Raw genomic sequence first — 19782 nt, forward strand, 5'->3', positions numbered from 1 at the left:
AGACGTCTCCACCCCATGAACCCCCATGCTGATAAGCTCCACTCCTTGTGCTTTTATCCATCGGCCAATGGAACTCATGGTGTAAAATGAACGTAAAAATTTAAAAGTACATTTTACACCCCATCAGCTGAAGTCATAAAATCGAACATTCCCGATGTTTATGGGTTGTTTTTTTTGCATGACATGTAGGATGGTGAACACCAGCCAACGTTGTTCCACAGGACCAAAGATTAGGTGAAACCCGTATATGAGTGCATGTTGTCTCGCTGCTATTCACATCAACAAACATTTACCTACAATAAAGGCTCAAGTAAGTGCTGTGCTGTGGGTCTCACCACAGCTGTTTGTGCGTCCGAAGAAAAGTGTTGAACAGGAAGGGAATAGCCAGGCGCAGGCCGCACTCTGACATGGCAGCATAATGAGAATGGTTCGTCTTGGTCTGCAGAACACACCACATTGTATTCACATTGTTTTTGTTTTTTAAACAAATTACCTACTGGCACGTTGCACACCTCACATTATAAAACCTTTTACAAACCCCACTTTTACATAAATAAACTACAGCGGGAACATTTCGATCGTACACTGCGTATCATTGGCTGGTGTATATATATTGTTGCGGTTTTTGGGGAACCATTAAAAAGTAATGGCAACCACCATGCAGGTCCCTTAGAATAGTTATTTCATAGCAGACCATTATCTTAGCCCCCTTCCCCTTATTTTGGGTTATTACCCTCGCCTGAGGAGAGGGTATTGCATTTGAGTCCGTTTTTTACTTGGCAAATTTTTTTTTTTTTTTTTTTGCAAGTATGTTGCTCACTCCGGAATGTGTGTGTGTTTGATTGTGTGTGTGTTTGATTGTGTGTGTGTTTGTCTGTCTGTCCGCTCACTTATACTTGCCTACAGGACACGATTTTAAACCGATCTTCACGCCACTTTACCAAATGATAGAGTTCGTGGTCCGACAAAATCCTATAAATTTTTGGAGTCAAAAGGTCAAAAGGTCAACATAGGCCAAAGGTCAACCACTTTTTTCAAATTTCTAAAATCCTCAATTTTCATCCGATTGACTTGAAATTTGAATAGGATATACATGTCGGCTTACTGAATTCAACCACCAACTATTTTTGAGATCAACGTGGGCCAAAAGGTCAACATAGGCCAAAGGTCAACCACTTTTTTTGAATTTCTAAAATCCTCAATTTTCATCCAATTGACTTGAAATTTGAAAAGGATTTACATATCGGCGAACTGAATTCAACCACCAACTATTTTTGAGAACATAGGCCAAAAGGTCAACATAGGCCAAAGGTTAACCACTTTTTTTCAAGTTTCTAAAATCCTCAATTTTCATCCAATTGACTTGAAATTTGAAAAGGATTTACATATCGGCGAACTGAATTCAACCACCAACTATTTTTGAGAACATAGGCCAAAAGGTCAACATAGGCCAAAGGTTAACCACTTTTTTTCAAGTTTCTAAAATCCTTAATTTTCATCCGATTGACTTGAAATTTGAATCGGATTTTCATATCAGCTAACTGAATTCAAACACCAACTATTTTTGAGATCAGCATATGCCAAAAAGGTCAACATAAGCCAAAGGGCAACAACAATTTCGAATTTATAAAATCCTCAATTTTCATCCGATTCACTTGAAATTTGAATGGGATTTTCATATCAGCTAACTGAATTCAACCACAAACTATTTTTGAGATCAGCATCGGCCAAGAGGTCAATGTAGGCCAAAGGTCAACCACTTTTTTTTGAATTTCTAAAATCCTCAATTTTCATCCGATTCACTTGAAATTTAAATGGGATTTACATATCAGCAAACTAAATTCAACCACCAACTATTTTTGGGATCACCATAGGTCAAAGTTCAACAACAATTTCAAATTTCCAAAATCCTCAATTTTCATTCGATTCACTTGAAATTTGAATGGGATTTACATATCAATTAACTAAATTCAACCAACAACTATTTTTGAGATCAGCATAGGCCAAAAGGTGAAAATAGGCGAAAGGTCAACCACTTTTTTCAAATTTCTAAAAGCCTCAATTTTCATCCGATTGACTTGAAATTTGAATTGGATTTTCATGTCAGCTAACTGAATTCAACCACCAATTATATAAGAGGTCAAAAGGATGCTCTACTGAGTGCCATTCTGCTTTGTTTTCTTTTGCCAAGTGTCACTCTATGAGTGATTTTTCATTTGTCTGTCTGTTTGTCTGTCTGTCTGTCTGTCTGCCTGTGTTTGTCTGTACAGAATAAATATGATTTTCTCGGCAACTGTTGGCCCGATTGACAGGAAATTTTCACCATATGTGCAACTCCACCTGTATAATTTTTTAATAATAATTGTGACGTCATAGGTCACGTGGTTCGGCCGCCATCTTTGAAAAACCGAAAAACTTTGCACCTCTATATCTCCGAAAGCTATTACCCATCACGATTCACGATCACGATCACCATCATCATCACGATCATAGTACATCGATCACAATTTGAAACACGATGGAATAATATTTACCGATATGAACGGCGATATGCCTTTTATTGCAATTCTAAAGATACTGTTTTGTTACATTTTGTTGATTTGGGTGTATAGAAAAAATTGAGACATGGCTCATTGTAAAGAACTCTCCATGGGGAATGAAATATGTTAATGATGATGTCATAGGTGCCTCCATTATGATGTCATAATTCGACAAGTACAAAACTTCATCCGATCAAGATGAAATTTCTTGAGCATAATCAAGGAATAAATTAGTTTAGAAAAAAAAATAATGACGTCATCTGTCACGTCTGTTTTTGCAACGTCTGTTTTTCCCTCCCACTCCCCTGTGAATGTGTACTGGTGCCTTGTTGTGTTTATTCGTAGTGATCGTAATTAGGCGTAGAATTAGCTCATGTTTCTGCCTCTTGTCCTTTTCTTTCCTATCGATAAGTTGCACTGTAAATATTTGTAAATAAATGAAATCGTTAAACGTTTCCTTTCTCTCTGTCCGCAAATGTCTTTTCTTCCAATGGTCTGCCATTGCTCGTACCCAGAGTAGCGATGTGCCGTAACAAAATTGGCATTCAAAATTGGCAAATTGGGTACCAACGGTTTCGCTCGGCCGTTTAAATTTCCATTCAGGAACAAAAGAAAGTGGTACACCGCCGGAGGGAAGGTACGTAGGTACGTTCCCCTATTGAGACTGTCACGTGGTACAGGTAAGCTATCGTGCGATGGTCCAATTGGCGTTCATAGTTGCTGGTTCACAACCTGCCGAAGTACGAAGTTATTCGTGCACGGCAGCCGCAGGTCCAGTAAGTTCGGGAGTGAACGGAGGCTAACCCCCTCGTAGTAGACCCAAACCCCGGGCCGCAGCAATATAAAAACCCATGTCACACGGTGTTGCATATCTCACAATTGGAGAACATTTTGCCATTTAAAAGGGGAAAACAAAAACAAAATTTGTCTGCATTGACAACAATATCTGGTTGAGTCACTTCTCCACATTTTCTTCGAGAAAGATGTTGATGATCATGCATCATCAACATTTAGCACTTTATTTGCATCAACAGTGTTGGTTGGCATGGCAGAATCAAAAGCAATGCACCATTGATAATCACCAATCCCAACTGCTGCACAATGGTACACCCCTCATCCTTCCCCCTCTCCCCACACCCCATTAAATGTATTCTCTGTATCTTATTATGTAAAGGTGGAGGTCAGATGCACATTCACTTGAGCGGTACATTGAACCGCTGGCACCGATATAGGGAGTGAGCAGACAAAGACTGCAACAATATGAGCACGACAAAGGGGCTTTGTGTCACTTGATACAAACCGAATTTATGGAGACCAAAGAGAGGATTAGTTTGAAGTAGTCTTGGTTGTAAACATCTCTGTTCCTCAGGAACTTCAGATTTTCCTCTCTCACATCCTAGGAAATACAGCACACAGGAGTCAGGAATGAAGAATTATATTAATATCATTTTTCATACTGTTTTTGTAAATCAGGAAAAATATGTGATCTATTTCAGCAATTCAAGTTAATTGATTACACGCGGGAGCGCACACGTGTGGTTACAAACACAAACCGGCGCAAACTCACACAGATCTTTCTCACACAAACTCACACAATTGCCGTTTAACTGAAGGTGCCAAGAGGTTGGAATTTGGCCAGGGGGTGGCGACGAAAGGGATTTACCAAACACGGCACTAAATACAAATTTGAGGTTTGTGTCACATCGTTTTTGAAATGTCTTTTAGTGCCCAACTTTACCTTGTCCTCTGGAGAACGTTACGATCCATCATTGAACCATCCTGCAATCATCTTGCAACAATCTTTAATTGGTTGGGGCTTTGGGTGGCATTTTCTTTTCGCAAGTAACATCCCATCCAAAATTAATTTGGGGAAAGGGTAACAACAAAGTGTGGACTAGCACCAAATGCAACCAAAAACACCAGCACCTACCTGGAGGTCATTGATGAGCATACTTGATTTTTTAATACACAATCCAAAAGATTTGTTAATTTCCCCGAGACTATTGTTCTAGACCCCCCGGGACTCGTTAAACAAAGTAAACCTGGGCAATAGATGCAGGCATTCTCTCGCCAAAAATGCCTCGCCTCTCTCCTCGTTTGACGAGTCGGTCAAGCAGCCGTAGCCGATCGTTCGGACGATGGGGCAGAGGAGATGACTGAGGGGAGAGGTCCGGTGAGGAAGGAACAGAACTGGAAAAGAAAGGCAGGATGAAAAACACATGAGGGCACAATTTCATAACAGGGGGTATTGGGGTGGGGAAGAAGAAACAGCACAAAAAATAACAATTGCATTTTTACAATTGCCCAATGGAAAGCAATTCCAAAATGTTCATTCCCTGCCATTCATGACATGCATTTTGAAATCTAAAAGCGATGCAAAACACGATGTTGTGGTAATACAAGAGCAGTTTAACAGACTACAACAAACTGTGACAATAAAGCAAAAATCTTACAATTTCTAGCAGGGAATGAACAGCAAAAGATAAAGGGCAGGAAAATAATCAAAACAAGAAGACGTCATGCGGAGCACGATACTTGCAAAATCTCCCCCCACCCCCAAAAAAAAATTCCATTCATACAGCAAATTGTCCATTTCATCAAGATTAAAATTGACAATCTTGATCAAAGCTCGGGTCAATAGGAAGAAAAGTGACGAAAAATGATAATTTTGGAAGGTTGACCTTGAGTTGACCTTTGACCTTTTGACCTCGAAAATAGTTAGTTCCCCTATTTAGTGACTCAATGTGCAAATGCTGTTCAATTTCCAAGTCAATCGGATGAAAATTGAGGATTTTTGAAACTTGGCCTATGTTGACCTCAAGAATACTTCGTGGTTGAATTCAGTGTCCAGATATGCAAGTCCTCTTCAAATTTGAAGTCAATTGTATGAAAATTGAGGATTTTAGAAATTTGGCCTATGTTGACCTCAAGAATACTTCGTGGTTGAATTCAGTGTCCAGATATGCAAGTCATCTTCAAATTTCAAGTCAATTGGATGAAAATTGAGGATTTTAGAAATTTGGCCTATGTTGACCTCAAGAATACTTCGTGGTTGAATTCAGTGTCCAGATATGCAAGTCATTTTCAAATTTCAAGTCAATCGGATGAAAATTGAGGATTTTAGAAATTTAACAATGTTGGTGACCTTTGGCCTATGTTGATCTTTTGACCCCAAACACAATAGGCTTCTTGCTTTTGACCAACTCTACCATTTGGTGAAGTTTCCTGAAGATCGGTTGAAAATTGTGACCTGTAGGCCGGTGACAAACAAACAGACAAACAGACAGACAGACAGAACCACAAACGCAACCAACCAATAGACTTGAAAATGTGGATGAGAATGAAGATTGAGAATGACCACCAAAAATCCATGGTTTTGTGTGATGACAATTCATGGTTTTGTGTGATGACAATTACTCGTGAGATTTAGTTTGGTTCACAAAAGCGATTTGGTGGCCACAGCAAAGGTGTGTGTGTGTGTGTGTGTGTGTGTGTGTGTGTGTGTGTGTGTGTGTGTGTGTGTGTGTGTGTGTGTGTGTGTGTGTGTGTGTGTGTGTGTGTGTGTGTGTGTGTATGTATGTTGATTTACGAGGGAAGTACGCGACTTTTCTTGCAGAGCGATGGTGACACGCCCTGTGTATGCGGTTCTCGACGTTGGTAGAAGAGCAAGTAGGCGTTCCAAAACTTCCTCCGTACCTCAGGTTGTGAGGGACCTAGACAAAAGAAGGCGAGAGTGGAAGTGTAGATGTCAGCAATAACGATGGCACATCATTCGGTGACATATGAAAAAAAAATCCAAGTATGTAGGTCAATAACTGTTATTTTTCTTTTTCATGAAAGTAAGGCTCATGGAAGGACGAGAGAGGGGAAAAAGGCAAAACACCAACGGGCAGCAAGCCAACAAAACAGGAGAGTGGATGTCGTATACACGTGTCCATAAAGTCCTTGTGCAACTTTTAACGTTTATAACTTTTGATAAACACATGATATCAACAAAAAGTAAATGGCATATGAAAGCATAATTCATAAAGTTTTTACTCAATACAGTCTAAAGATTTAGGCTTCAATATAACCGCTATATTTTGTAATACATCGTCCAATCTGATTTTCCAACTTGTTGAAAACATTCTCCAGTTGCTGCTGAGTAATTTCATGAATTGCATTTGTGATCACAGCCCGAGTAAGTTAATCCAAAGAATGTGGTTTTGATGAGTAAACAAGCATTCTGAGTATTGCGCTGCAATACATGTCCCCTACCGGCAGTCTGTCGTCTGGAAAACTGTTGGCGAAATTACCAAAATTCAAAGTGCCATAGCTTTGTCAAAAATGATCGAAACGTCGTGAAGTTCGAACTTGATCCGTAACTTATCATGAGGAAACCATGTGCCAAGTTTGAAATCATTAGCATTAAGAGTTTAGAAAAAAAAAGTCCGGAAAACTGTTCTTTGCGTGACGGACTGACGGACTGACAGACTGACAGACGGAGGGACGGAGTGCAAACCTATCGTCCCCTCCGGTGTACACCGGTAGGGGACTAATACGTTTTAAATAGCCCCATAAAATGTAGGCCAATGGGGACTGGTCAGGTGAACGACGAGGCGGCCAAGCAATTGGTCCACGTCTACCGATCCACTTGTCTGGGAAGAGATAATTCAAGTACCGTCGCACATCCAAAGCATAGTGGCAGGGAGCCTTGCCTTGCTGGTAACAAGGTGATATGTGAAACATTTAATCGTCATAATTCAGGAACCAAATTAGGTAATTGTGGTGGTTATTTTTTAACCACTGATGTCGAAGTTGCCTCGTCTGAAAATGTCAACTCGTCAAGAAACCCAAGTTAATTGTGAATTTAGCAAAAACAAAAAACATTCACAACGTCCACCGAAACAAAACCTTATGAATTATGCTTTCAAATGCCATTTACAGTTTCTTTCTATCCCATGTACAACAAAAGCTATAAAGGTTCAAAGTTGCACAAGGACTTTATGGACACCCTGTATAAACACATAGATGTGTGTTTCCGGAGCTTTGTGCTTCTGCGCCTGAGATAATGGATGTTAATAAAAGTAGGATGGAAGGCAAACCTCCTCAAGCCCATGGTTGGTGGACCCGAGACATTTAATTTGTGGTGCACAAACTTCCTCAAGCCCGTGGTTCATGGATCACAAATTAAACGTCACCTGAGGCAAAGTCTGCTCTTAGTTGTTTCAAATTGGTGAAGTGGAGCTCAGTACTAATTGTCGGTTGGCTGACACTTGAAAAATCCCAACCCCATGAAACGAAATTATCATTGAGCTTTGAAGAAAGACAGAGAGGCCTGAAAAAGATACTGACAAATAAAATGTTTTAACAATGTTGCTTACTCATATCGTTTCCTTGAGCGTAGTATTCTCCTCCAAAACACTCATATTCCAAACTGGAATCGTTCATGGAAAACTCTTCGACGGATGTGTCATTAAACTTCAACCAAGGGCCTCGCAGGTTGGACCTTGTGGCAGTATCAGCACTCCTGAAGCAAGAGGATGAGCATCAAAATCACAAAATAGTAAAGCTTCGAGAGGGTGGCAAGTATATGGGCGAGAGGGTCTGGGCGTGTAATTTGCCCACATAGGTCAATTAATTAATTATAATCCTGTTCATTTATTTAATTGTATTTCTACGCCCCCAGTAGTATTTGTAATAACGGACATGGATTTGTCCCCCCATTGGAGGAAGACCCTCTCGTGAGCAGGCCGTTGGTGCTCCTATGGTTGGCAACGAGTGCCCTGGAAGCATTGAAGGAAAGAGAGTAGCAATTATATGTGTGGGAAAATTACATGCTTGGTCAGGGTCGCCCAGATAGCTCAGATGGCAAAGCACTGGTGCAGTTCACCAGAGGACCTGGGTTCGATTCCTGGTCTGGTCATGTCATTTTGCCATATATGTAAATTAATTAATTAATTATAATCCTGTTCATTTATATAAAATTGTGGTTTATTTTCTTTGCTGTTTATTTTACCAGAAATTTATAACATCACATTTTTGAGCTTTTCAACCAGCACAGGTTTCCAGAAAACTAATCCCTCAATTGTTTACTGCCAACTGATATCGATGTGGTATTGATGCATAGGGTGTGGTACCTGGTGAGTCTCTCACCTACGATCCTTGATGAAAGAGTAGTAGTGGCCTGCATGAGCTTGTCCACTGTGCACGACGACTCCAACAAGGTCAAACATCGCAACATTACTCTCATTCGTCTCTCCGCAGTCATCATCGATGGCACTACCATTGGTGTCACTGGTAGTAATGTGGGCATCTTCAATACAACCATCTGCAGTGCCATTGCTCCCTGGCGGTGAAAGTCCCTCCACTGTGTATGGCGCCATGTTGAGTTCAAAAGGAAACTGTGGATCACAGGAAAATTTCACTGAAGGAGGTCTACAACTGACTGGTCATCATAAAATTGGGATCAACAGTTAAAATGGCTGTCAATGTGGCTGGCAAACTGACACACTCAGCTTGGTTAAATCTGGTGATGAAATTAATCACATACCCGTATCTGCTCATCGTACTTGAGCGGGCGTCCACTTTCCCAATCAAAGCCAAAGCGCATGAGATGAACCACCAGAACTGGGGGCAAGACCTTCAACCTCATCCTCTTCGTAGCAGGGCGCTAGGGGTTGTGGCAGATAAAGTTTTGATATGTTTGGGTCATATACTTGCAATGGGGGGCAACCAGGGATGCAAAATTGTCTGCCAAAAAGGAGCACAACTGAAAGGGTGTAGAGGTTCACTTGCCATTTTACATCCCTGTAAAATTCAGCTCATTTTGCAGCAAAACTTGCGAATCTGTGAGGAGCCCCTGCAAATTTTTGTTCATATATACAGTGCCTATAGAAAGCCTACACCCCCTTTCAAAATTTTCACCTTTTGTTGCCTTACAACCTGGAATTAAAATGCAATAAATCTGACTTTTTACACCATTATTTACACATCGTAACCCACAACTTCCAAGTGAAAAATAAACTACACGTTTCAGGAAATGAATTAAAAATACAAAACTGGATTATCTTGGTTGGATAAGTGTCCATCCCCTTATTACAGCAATTTTAAATTAGCTCAGGTGTAACCAATCACCTTCAAAATCACACACCAAGTTAATTGGCCTCCACCAGTGTTAAATTGTAGTGAATCTGATTATTTCAGAATAAAATCAGCTGTTCTTGTAGGTTTACTATGCTGGGTAGTGCATTTCACAACGACAACCATGAGCACCAAGGAGCTTTACCTGGCGTACCAAGCAAAAGTAACTGGCATTGCCAGGCAATGCAGAGTCGCTTTGTGCCGAGAATATGAAGAGGGGGGAGGGAGGAGAGAGTGGAGGGGAGAGGGGTGGGAGGAGAGGGGGAGGGGAGGGGAAGAGGAGAGGAGAGGAGAGAGGAGAGGAGGAGAGGAGATGGGGAGAGGAGAGGAGGGAGGAGGAGACAAGGGGAGGGGGAGACGAGGGAAGGGGGAAAGGAGGAAGAGGGAGGGGAGGGAAGGGGGAAAGGAGGTGATAGAAGGGGTGGGGAGGAGGAGGAATGGAGAAGGTGAGGGGGAGGATGGAGATGGGGAAAATGGAGGGGAAAAGGGGAAGGGAGAGGAAGGGAGGGGTGGAGGATAGGGGAGAGGGAGAGGGAGAGGGAGAGGGAGAGGGAGAGAGAGAGAGAGAGAGAGTGGTAGAGGATAAGGAAGGAGGAGGGGAGGCGGAGGGAGGGTGGAAGATAGGGGTGGGGATGTATGAGGGGGAGGATTGGGGTGAGGGAGAGAGGGGAAGGGGGGAGAAAGGGAAGGGGAGTGGGAGGAGAGGGAGGATTATAAGGGAGGAGGAGGGAGGGAGTGGATAAACCAGGGGAGGGTAGGGTTCTGAAAACATGTCGGTTAAAACGCTATACCATCTATTCATCATGTAAGCAATAATGGCAGAATTTCCCTCTTCCCCTCTGCACTGTATTCTACATATAGTAAGGGCATTTTATGAGATATTTCACAAATCTGTTAACTAAATTGTTACCAAAAAATTTCTTCACCAATATGTTTGTAAAGGTGTGTAATAACATGTGTTAAAATGTTGAAGTTCAACTCCCGTGGGAAACCCAGAAAAAAAGCTGTTGAATTCGGGTACCGAAAAATTATTTTCGAGAATTTTTTTTTTTTTTAATCGGCCCTTAAGTAACTTATGAGGGGTCAAATAAGGGTTTTTCATGATTCTGAGTTGATTGTTAACATTTATATTTTCACTTTTACATTTACACACAAAGTAGCTTTTATTTCACATACATATATAATACTCAAGAGTTATTTCTCATTCACAATGTCAGAAGTTTCAACAGTCATTGTCTATGTCTTCTTCAGACTCAACAACATCATGACTGCAGTTTCTGCATGTAATGCCATTACAGACTCCACAGGCCGAGATGCACGTGACCCCATTCTTCTTGCAGCTGCATCGCCGGTTGCTGCAATCTCCATGACAATTACAGCTCGTGAACTGCAATAGCTCCTCAGGAGCCGTGGGGTCCAGTGTTGGAACTGGCTCATACCCATGCACACCTATTGTCCATCCATAGTCACTGGGGTTCAGAGACATGCTCTGTAGAAGGATCCAGTCCCGGGTCTGCAGGTAGGCACGGAGTGAATGTTGTGAATTGTTCCTTCATGAGTTGACAGTACAGCCGTGCGCCCTTGGCATACTGATGATGGCCTGCAGCGGCAAAGATGTGAAGCATCTTGGTAACAATGCAGGACAGATGCCCATTGTGGTCTGCAAGTCGCTCGGTTCTGATAAAGACCTTGATCACATCTACCATGTGGTGGTACTCCACCCAGAGTGCAGGTGTTCTTCCTCCTTTTGCGAGTCGTTTGAAGGTTTCTTCAAACCTTTGCTCAAACACTGGCACTACTGGGTCTGAGTGTCTGGCTCCCATCTTCCCATCAGCCACCTTCTCCATGAAGGTCTTCATGTCACCACGCTCCTCCTCAGTGAAGGCAAGTTTCATGATGTGTTGATAGATGGCTGCATCGATGAGGAGGTGAACACGGATTGCCTTGTCAAAACATCCTCCATCCATGATGTGGTTGGCTGTCGTACTTCCAGGATAGATCAACTGGATCACATCTAGTAGTCCAGAATCTTCCATGATGTTACCCATTGATCCAAGATAAGACTTCAGCAGGTGAAAACCACCCAACCTTGGAATGACGGGTAGATTTGCCTGCTTTATTATATTCACAGCCTTCAGCCAAATCGGAAGATCAAAGGTCACTATAGCGACCCCAGCGCGCCGTATGCACTCTTTCAGAGTGGTGAAGATGGTGTTGAGGTCATTAGGGTCTCCTTCAATAACTGGGAGGAACTCGATCTGTGTGCTCTGCTTTGCATCATTAGCATGGATTCTCTTCATCCAGCCATTCCAGTTGGAGTGTGGGAACTTAGGATCGTTGGCTTTGATCACCCACCCCGGTGCCCAGAGTGTGTCACCTGGAGTGAGGAGTGGCTGATCATGAGCCAGGGAGGAGGAAAGCTCAGCGAGGGGGAGAAACATGATAGCGTTCGTTCCTATCTGTTTCCTGTTCGTAAATGGAATAATCTTTACTTCAGTTCCTCTCAGGATCTTAGCTTTGTCGAGTGCCTTCAACTTCACCCGGGGGAAAGCTGCTGTTGTCTGTGGATCTGGCAAAGGTGGTGCCGGAGAGGTGACTTCGATCCAACCCATTGAGTGAAAGGGAGTGTTTCCGTGAATAGAGACAATGTTTAAATCTATATTGTCTCCAACAAACTGAGTGACTGCATTGTTTGTTTCCCCAACCTCCATAAAGACCACCTGATCATTACTTGACAATTCACTTTCACTGGCTGGCACTTTGGCTGTCATCACTGATTGATCCTCAAGCGCAGCATCAACCGCAACCTCATCATTGATCTGTTCATCGGTTTCCTCCACAATGGTGTCAAGAGTGCCAGAAGTATCTGGAACATCATCTCCACTCCTACTATTAAGGAAGCAGTATTTGTAGTTTTGTGTCTCCGTGTAAGACTCAGTGTATCCCAGCCGGTGGAACTTGTTGAGCATCCATTTTGACCCAAATCTATGATCAAGTTGTATGGCAAGCCCCATTTGGTGTGGCAATACTCCAGACCGAGGTCGACAGGCCTTAATAAAATTCTGCCCCCAAACGGCAACTCTTTCGTCTGTCTTGACAATCGGTCTCAAGAACATCTGAAGGCTTGCAGGAACAAGTGTCAGCTGACTATCGATGTCAGTCATACTGTGTGTGGTGGGGTATGACTTTGGACCTAAATCAATCAAGGCAATATCATTGGATATGAACTTGAGTGCCGTCTTTATGATCTGAGTCTTCTCATCTCCATGGTCAAGATTAGCATGATGCTCTCGCAGAATATTGTCGGTGCCATCTTTGAGACAGAGTACATCTGCCCTTCTTTCCTGTGTTGTGAAATACAAGGTGTCTTCGTATTTCTCTAGAAGTTTTATCTTTAGCCAATGCTTTGAATAAGAAAGGCTCTTCTCTGGTGACTGATCAAACTCCTGCAGCTTTTCATGGACTTGGTCCATGTTCATTACCCCATGCTCTAATTCTGAGTCTAACCATTCGCAGAATTCAATAAAAACTGCCTCTCGCTCCTCATCAATACTCCTCTGTCCTCTCTTCCTTTTTCCTTCCTCATCAGTCTTGGACAAACTGTCACCTCTCGCAAACATAAGTTTGCATCGCAAATGGTACAGTGTTTCTTCTGCTACCAAGTCGTTGATCCCTTCCAGGCGTCCAGTGACTTCAGTGCCCCAGTCATCCCCGCGACTCCGTGCTGTCTTCAGCAAGCTTGCCTTCAGTGTATCTGCAGTCAAATTATCTGGCACTCTGTATTTCTTTCTAGCTTGTGCTGGATTATTTTTGTAGAGCTGGGCTGGTTGGTTGCAAAGAATGCATACATCCTTATACAGGAGGTCAACTGACTGTGATCTTCTAGAACTGCAGCCAGTTGATGAACTGAACTCACAAGTAGTGCGTCTTCTCTTCAACTTTGATGACTCTTTCTCTGCCTTTGATGCTTGAGCTGACTTCTTGGTGGTTGCAACAAAGTTGTTGTACAGATCATTTTTACACTTCTGGTGGTACCTCAGTTTTCCTTCCTTTTGAGCCTCCTTCATACGTTCCACAACAGTAACATTTTCGACAGTTTCTGCTTGTTTCAATAAAGTTGAGTATCCCTTTGGAGTTGCCTGTATGAGCCTTTCAGCTGGTGTATCCGAGCGTGCACAGATGAAGCAATTGAGCACAGGTGGAGTAACGTCTTCATCCATATTGCTAGACTCCATGTCCTGCAAAGTAGAAAATGAGATATATTTAGAAATTATTTTTCCACAAAGGAGTGTCTGTGGTGAAATATAAATGTTAACAATCAACTCAGAATCATGAAAAACCCTTATTTGACCCCTCATAAGTTACTTAAGGGCCGATTAAAAAAAATAAAAATTCTCGAAAATAATTTTTCGGTACCCGAATTCAACAGCTTTTTTTCTGGGTTTCCCACGGGAGTTGACCTTCAACATTTTAACACATGTTATTACACACCTTTACAAACATATTGGTGAAGAAATTTTTTGGTAACAATTTAGTTAACAGATTTTCATATGTTTCCCTTACTAATAGTAAGGATTTGCCTGACTGACACGATACATGCTGTGACAAGTCGTATTACCCACCAAGTCACCTCATCAATGAACAAGGACAAGGATACACCCTAACAACCAATACAAGAACATCCAAAGAAATAGGAAAGGTGACACATCTACTATACATGGATGATTTAAAGCTCTTCTCAGCAAATGACGAATAATTCTCAGAACAACTAAAACTCGTAAAACGGTTTTCCGAGGACATTCAAATGGAATTTGGACTAGACAAGTGTGCCAGGTGCACATTTGTACAAGGTAAACCAACAAAAACAGACAATATAAAAATTGACCTTGAAACAACAACACAGCAGTTAGGAAATGAAGCATCATACAAATACCTTGGAGTAGAGGAGGGCCACCAAATTTGTCATGTAAAATGCACCAAACAATTACCAAAGAATACCTGCATAGAACAACACTAATTCTGAAAACATATCTCACCCCCAAGAAACAAAATCAAAGCCATAAACCAACGAGCAGTACCATTTAGACGATAGGGCATGTGGTCCTAAGAGCTTGTCTTGTGGTCTCCATCTCCCGACTAAATAAAACTTATTTTATAATTAAGTTAAATATTTTTTATGAATTATCATTCATATTCCCGCGTCATCGGTTGGAGCATTTTGTCGAATTTTAGGTTAGAATAACTAATATTTCGTCGGTAAAATAATTATCACGATCTCGATATTTATCCAATCAAATTGTACGTTTCATTTATCAACGTTGCTGCGATTTTTCATTTATGCGATTGGTCCGGAAAATATCAACATGGGCCTCATATAGCAAAAGGAGCCAATCAGCAACATCGTACGAGAGTGCTGCGGTACGGCGAATAGCGGGTCACGTGTGTAAACAGATGTTGTTTGGTGAAAAGTATCGGTGAAAATGGCATCAGTTGGTGTCAAATTTGGTGTAAAAAATAGGTGTTATGCACATGTTCCAGGTGCCGGTGGTGATATTGTGCCATTTACCGAAAAAAGGTGGAGAACATTCTTGAGTGCTGTAGATATTTGGAGCGATTTGGTGGGAAACCAGGCCGACTTAGCGAGGTCTTTCGTCCGCGATCATGGTCTACACTGCAGCGCATGTGAAAGTGCATTGCCGGTCCCTGAAACTGGGGGTTGCCACGCAGTGTGTTACCGGTATTTCACTGATTCTACCAAGCAAAAACATGCCCAAACTGCTAAACAGAAGCATCAGAATGTCACCCAATCATCCGGTAAGTTTAAAAGTAGCCTACAAATACATCACGAATGAGAAAATTGCATGTACAATCACGTAGGGAGGCCTATGAAATTGGGTCAGGTCAGTCCCAAATGTTGTGATTTGTGTAGTCTACATGAATCGTAAAATGTGGGACTTTTGTTTTTACATGTAGTAGATCGATGTATACACTTATGAGTTTAATATTTTGTGTTTGTTGTATACAGAACTGGATCCCTCTGCATGTTCTTCAAGCGGAGACATAGACAAACATACATCTGCTACATCTGATGCAAGACACTTGCGTTCCACTTCTAACATTGCAAAACAGCCGACTAAATCTTCTCACATCTTGCCAACAGTTTGTATCGTATGCAGGAGTGGTAAGACATTTCAGGATTCAAGAGGCAGAAAGCAGAAAGAACCATTGACGCTTTGTGAACAGATTGATGGAGACAAGCTTCGACTAGCTGCAGAGGAAAAAGATGACAAAAATATTCTTGTTCATATCAGAGATCGTGACTGTGTAGCTATAGAAGTCAGATATCACCGGAGCTGCTACAAGGGATACACAGACTATTTGAGAAGATCTAACCCTCAACATGTTCATGCAGCTACAGAACAGATATATTCTCAAGCATTTGACAGTTTTTGTAACTATCCAATTGACCAAAAAATTCTGAAGAACAAAGAGATCTACCGGCTTACGTCATTGAAACGTATCTTTGATAAGGCAGTAAAAGACATTGAAGGGAAGGACTCGTCCAACTACAAAACCCATAGCCTGAAACAAAGAATCAGGAGATATCCCCAGCTTTGCTTCATGCAGCCCAAAAAAAAATACCAGAGTGAACTGGTATACATTGACACCCTATCAGCTGAAGAGCTTGTAAGGGATACGGTCACCTCAGAAACAGACACAAATACAACCGACACAGATACAGCTGATGCTGAGGAGTCTCCACCTCCAGTGAAACGGCCAAAACAGTGCAACAGAAGACAGGTCGTACCTCAAATATCATCATTAAGAGAGCGTTATTCAACAGCCCTAGATCTGAAGAATGCTGTGATGGATACAACAAACTCTACAACTCTTCCCTGGCCTCCAACCTCAGGTGACTTAACCATGGATGCTGCCCGCCAGATAGTTCCAACCATGCTATACAACTTTCTTGCATGGGTTGTTGGAGCATCTGATGATCCAGAGGGTGTAAACCGTGTAAAGGTTGGTGATGTGCAAGACCATCGAATATTAACCATTGCCCAGGACATCATCTACCTAGCTACTAAAGGCAATACAATGTTACCGAAGCAGTCATCTCTAGCAATGGCGATACGGCATCTTAGTAGATCGGCACAGCTAATAGGCTTACTTAATGGTTTTGGCTATAGCATTTCGCACACCAGTGTTCTCGAGCATGATACTGCCTTGGCACAGCAAGAAGTCCAACGAGGTTCTAGAGCTCTTCCATCGTGCTTGCAGAAGTCTGTCTTCACAACTCTCATCTGGGACAACAATGATTTTGGGGAGCAGACACTTTCGGGAAAAGACACAACCCATAATACCAACGGCATAGCTGTGCAGCATGCAGAGATTCATCAGGATGCAGATGCACATTCTACACTTCCACCAGTACAAGGAATGAGAAAGACAAGAAAGCGCTCACTACCAGCACCACATACAGAGGTGGTTACATTCAGTGGTGAGAAGTCGTCCCCGAAGGCATTTGCTGGCAATATGAAGCTGGAAATGACACACTATGAGCCAACTTTATATCCTCACAAGAAGAAAGATGCCGCCTTCTACATTACAAAATGGCCACAGAAACGTCTTCTTCCTGCTTGGACTGGATTCAATCAGTTACTGACATCCAGCATCCCACCAAAAGCAACCATTGCATACCTTCCTGTTGTAAATGCTAGTCCAACTGATCTGAATACTGTGAATACCATCCTCCATCGAAGCATTGAAATAGCAGACCAACTGGAGCTCCCGTCAGTTGTAGTTGTGATGGATCAGGCTATTTATGCCACCTATTTTCATGGACAGAATTGTGATAAGACTTGGGGCATTCCATACAACCATGACAGCTTTGGCGTGTGTGGGAAAAAAATTTCAGGATGCGGGATTGCAAGATGTCCTTATTGAATCCAGTGCAGTGGCACCAGGTTCTGTGAGCGGTGTGATGAATGGCCACAACTACAACAGAAGCATCCGCTGCCACAAACTTATGGCAGAGGCATTACATCGGCTTTGCTGGCAAAGCTTTATGGAGAGTGTTCCTTTGGAAATGCAAGAGCAGTATCGAGATGTGATTTCATCATTACAATCATCATTCCCAGGCCAGTATGTGCAGCATGTGGAAGGCGCATCCTTTCAGGCCATGATGAATGAATATGACAGTTTCATCACAGAGGGGAACAAGAAAGCTACCTTTGCTTTTTGGAACTCCTACCTGGAAATGATAGAGGACATCCTCCTTTTCATCAGGGCTACACGGGAAGGAAACTGGCACCTTCATCTTGCTGCAGTTAGGGCACTCCTACCGTGGATATTTGCCTATGACCGAACCAACTACTCACGTTACCTCCCAGTCTATTGGTTTGAGATGAGCCAGCTACCTACTTCACATCAGTACATCTACAAAGAATTGGTCAGTGGACACTTTGCCGTTCAGCGACAAGATACTCACGGGTTTGCACAGGTAGCTTGTGATATGACGATCGAGCAAACGGCAAATAGAGACTCCAAAACAAGAGGTGGGATCAAAGGGTTCTCAACCAACCAAGGAGCTACCAATCGTTGGATACGAGCGCACCATCAACGAGCAGCGATAACCAGACAATGTGAAGAGATGGCTGGCAAAGGGCAGAAATCTTCAAAAAGGGCAGACCTTACCAACAGTCGAATGACTAGGGATGAAGACGACGTAAACAACATAATGAGTACCATCACGAGCATGACGAATCCTTTCGAAAATGACCCGGAAATGGATGCTAAGGATCTGGTTCACTTGTCATCTGGAGTCATTGCACCAGATGATGTGTATTCTGACCTCATGACCGCAAAAGTAAAGGGCGATGAAGCTTTCGTCAATTTTTCTAAAAGCCGCTTGCAAGGTAATGATGTAGACCTGAACAAAACGCTGAAGAAGATGAAACTGAAAACATTTTCAGATGCAGGCAAGCAAACCATCAAGGTTAAAGGGAAAGATGTTACTTTGAAAAGTGATCGTGAGTTGTTGGCAAGGCTGGTCATCATTGGCAAAGTACGAAAAGTGAATCTCAAAAGCATGATGACATACTCGTTGCGCCCGTATCCACCAGCCCTTGCGACTTATGAGGGATGCTTAGTTAAAACTAACAAGGCGAGGCTGCTACACTACCTAGAAAGTGTACCTGAGAGTTCCCCTGTCGTGGACCCACCAAAGGGAGGCGTATGGGTAGTTGATGGCATGGCCATGCTTCAGCAAATGAGTTCAAAAGGAATGCCCGCAAGCATGGGTCAACTGGCGGAAAAAATTCTGAGACAGTTCGTGTACCTGGCACTAAGTAGTAGCTCCAACTCTGTACACTTTGTAACAGACACGTATCCATCGATCAGTATTAAGGGTGCTGAGAGGAAACGACGGGCAGCGAGTGGTTCCCAGAGGATTAAAATATCCAAGGCAGACCAACCTGTACCTAAACAATGGAAGAAATATCTGGCAAACAGCTTCAATAAGGAACAGCTAGTTCACTTCTTGTTCAACCATTGGAGTACTTGTGGAGAGGACAACTTTAAGGGCATCACACTGTATGTTGCACATGGCAAGATGTGTCATTCCATCACACCAATAAATGGTACCATCAGCATTGAAGAAATACCGCAGCTCCATTCCACCCAAGAGGAGGCTGACACCAGGATGCTCCTACATGCACATTACATCAGCACCCAAGGCATCAGAAGCATCATCATCAAAAGCCCAGACACTGACGTGTTTGTTATTGGTGTGGCACTTGTATCGCACCTTGTGGGTTCCCAGTTGTATTTCCACACTGGCAGAGACGACAATGTACGTACCATTGACTTACAGGCCATACAGCAGGAGCTTGGAGATGACATCGCAAAAGCCATCATAGGTCTCCACTGTTTCACAGGATGCGATTCTGTAAGTTCCTTTTACGGCAAAGGGAAAACAAAAGCAATTAACTTCTCACCCAAAATAAATCCTTTTCCCATGCGTGTCAAATGCTTGGCGAGTCTTTCTCCGTAACAGACGAGCTTGTTTCTTTACTGGAGGACTTCGTTTGCAAGCTTTACAGCCAGCAGGAGTACAGTC

The 19782-nt window shown here is 42.5% G+C and overlaps 1 protein-coding gene across 1 annotated transcript in view; it reads right to left on the reverse strand.

The window, feature by feature from the left end:
• Positions 1–19782, reverse strand: part of USP24 (ubiquitin specific peptidase 24) — a 251269-nt gene that overhangs the window by 67901 nt on the left and 163586 nt on the right. The window contains exons 47-53 of the mRNA XM_078771659.1: positions 9073–9192; positions 8676–8923; positions 7904–8049; positions 6130–6253; positions 4583–4730; positions 3841–3936; positions 336–439 (exon numbers count right to left, since the gene is read on the reverse strand). Of these exons, the coding sequence (XP_078627785.1) occupies positions 336–439; positions 3841–3936; positions 4583–4730; positions 6130–6253; positions 7904–8049; positions 8676–8923; positions 9073–9192 (986 nt within the window). The remainder of the gene's footprint in view (positions 1–335; positions 440–3840; positions 3937–4582; positions 4731–6129; positions 6254–7903; positions 8050–8675; positions 8924–9072; positions 9193–19782) is intronic.

The sequence above is a fragment of the Myxine glutinosa genome, chromosome 1 (assembly GCF_964187855.1).
Source record: "Myxine glutinosa chromosome 1, kmMyxGlut1.1, whole genome shotgun sequence".
In the NCBI taxonomy this organism is placed as follows: Eukaryota; Metazoa; Chordata; class Myxini; order Myxiniformes; family Myxinidae; genus Myxine; species Myxine glutinosa.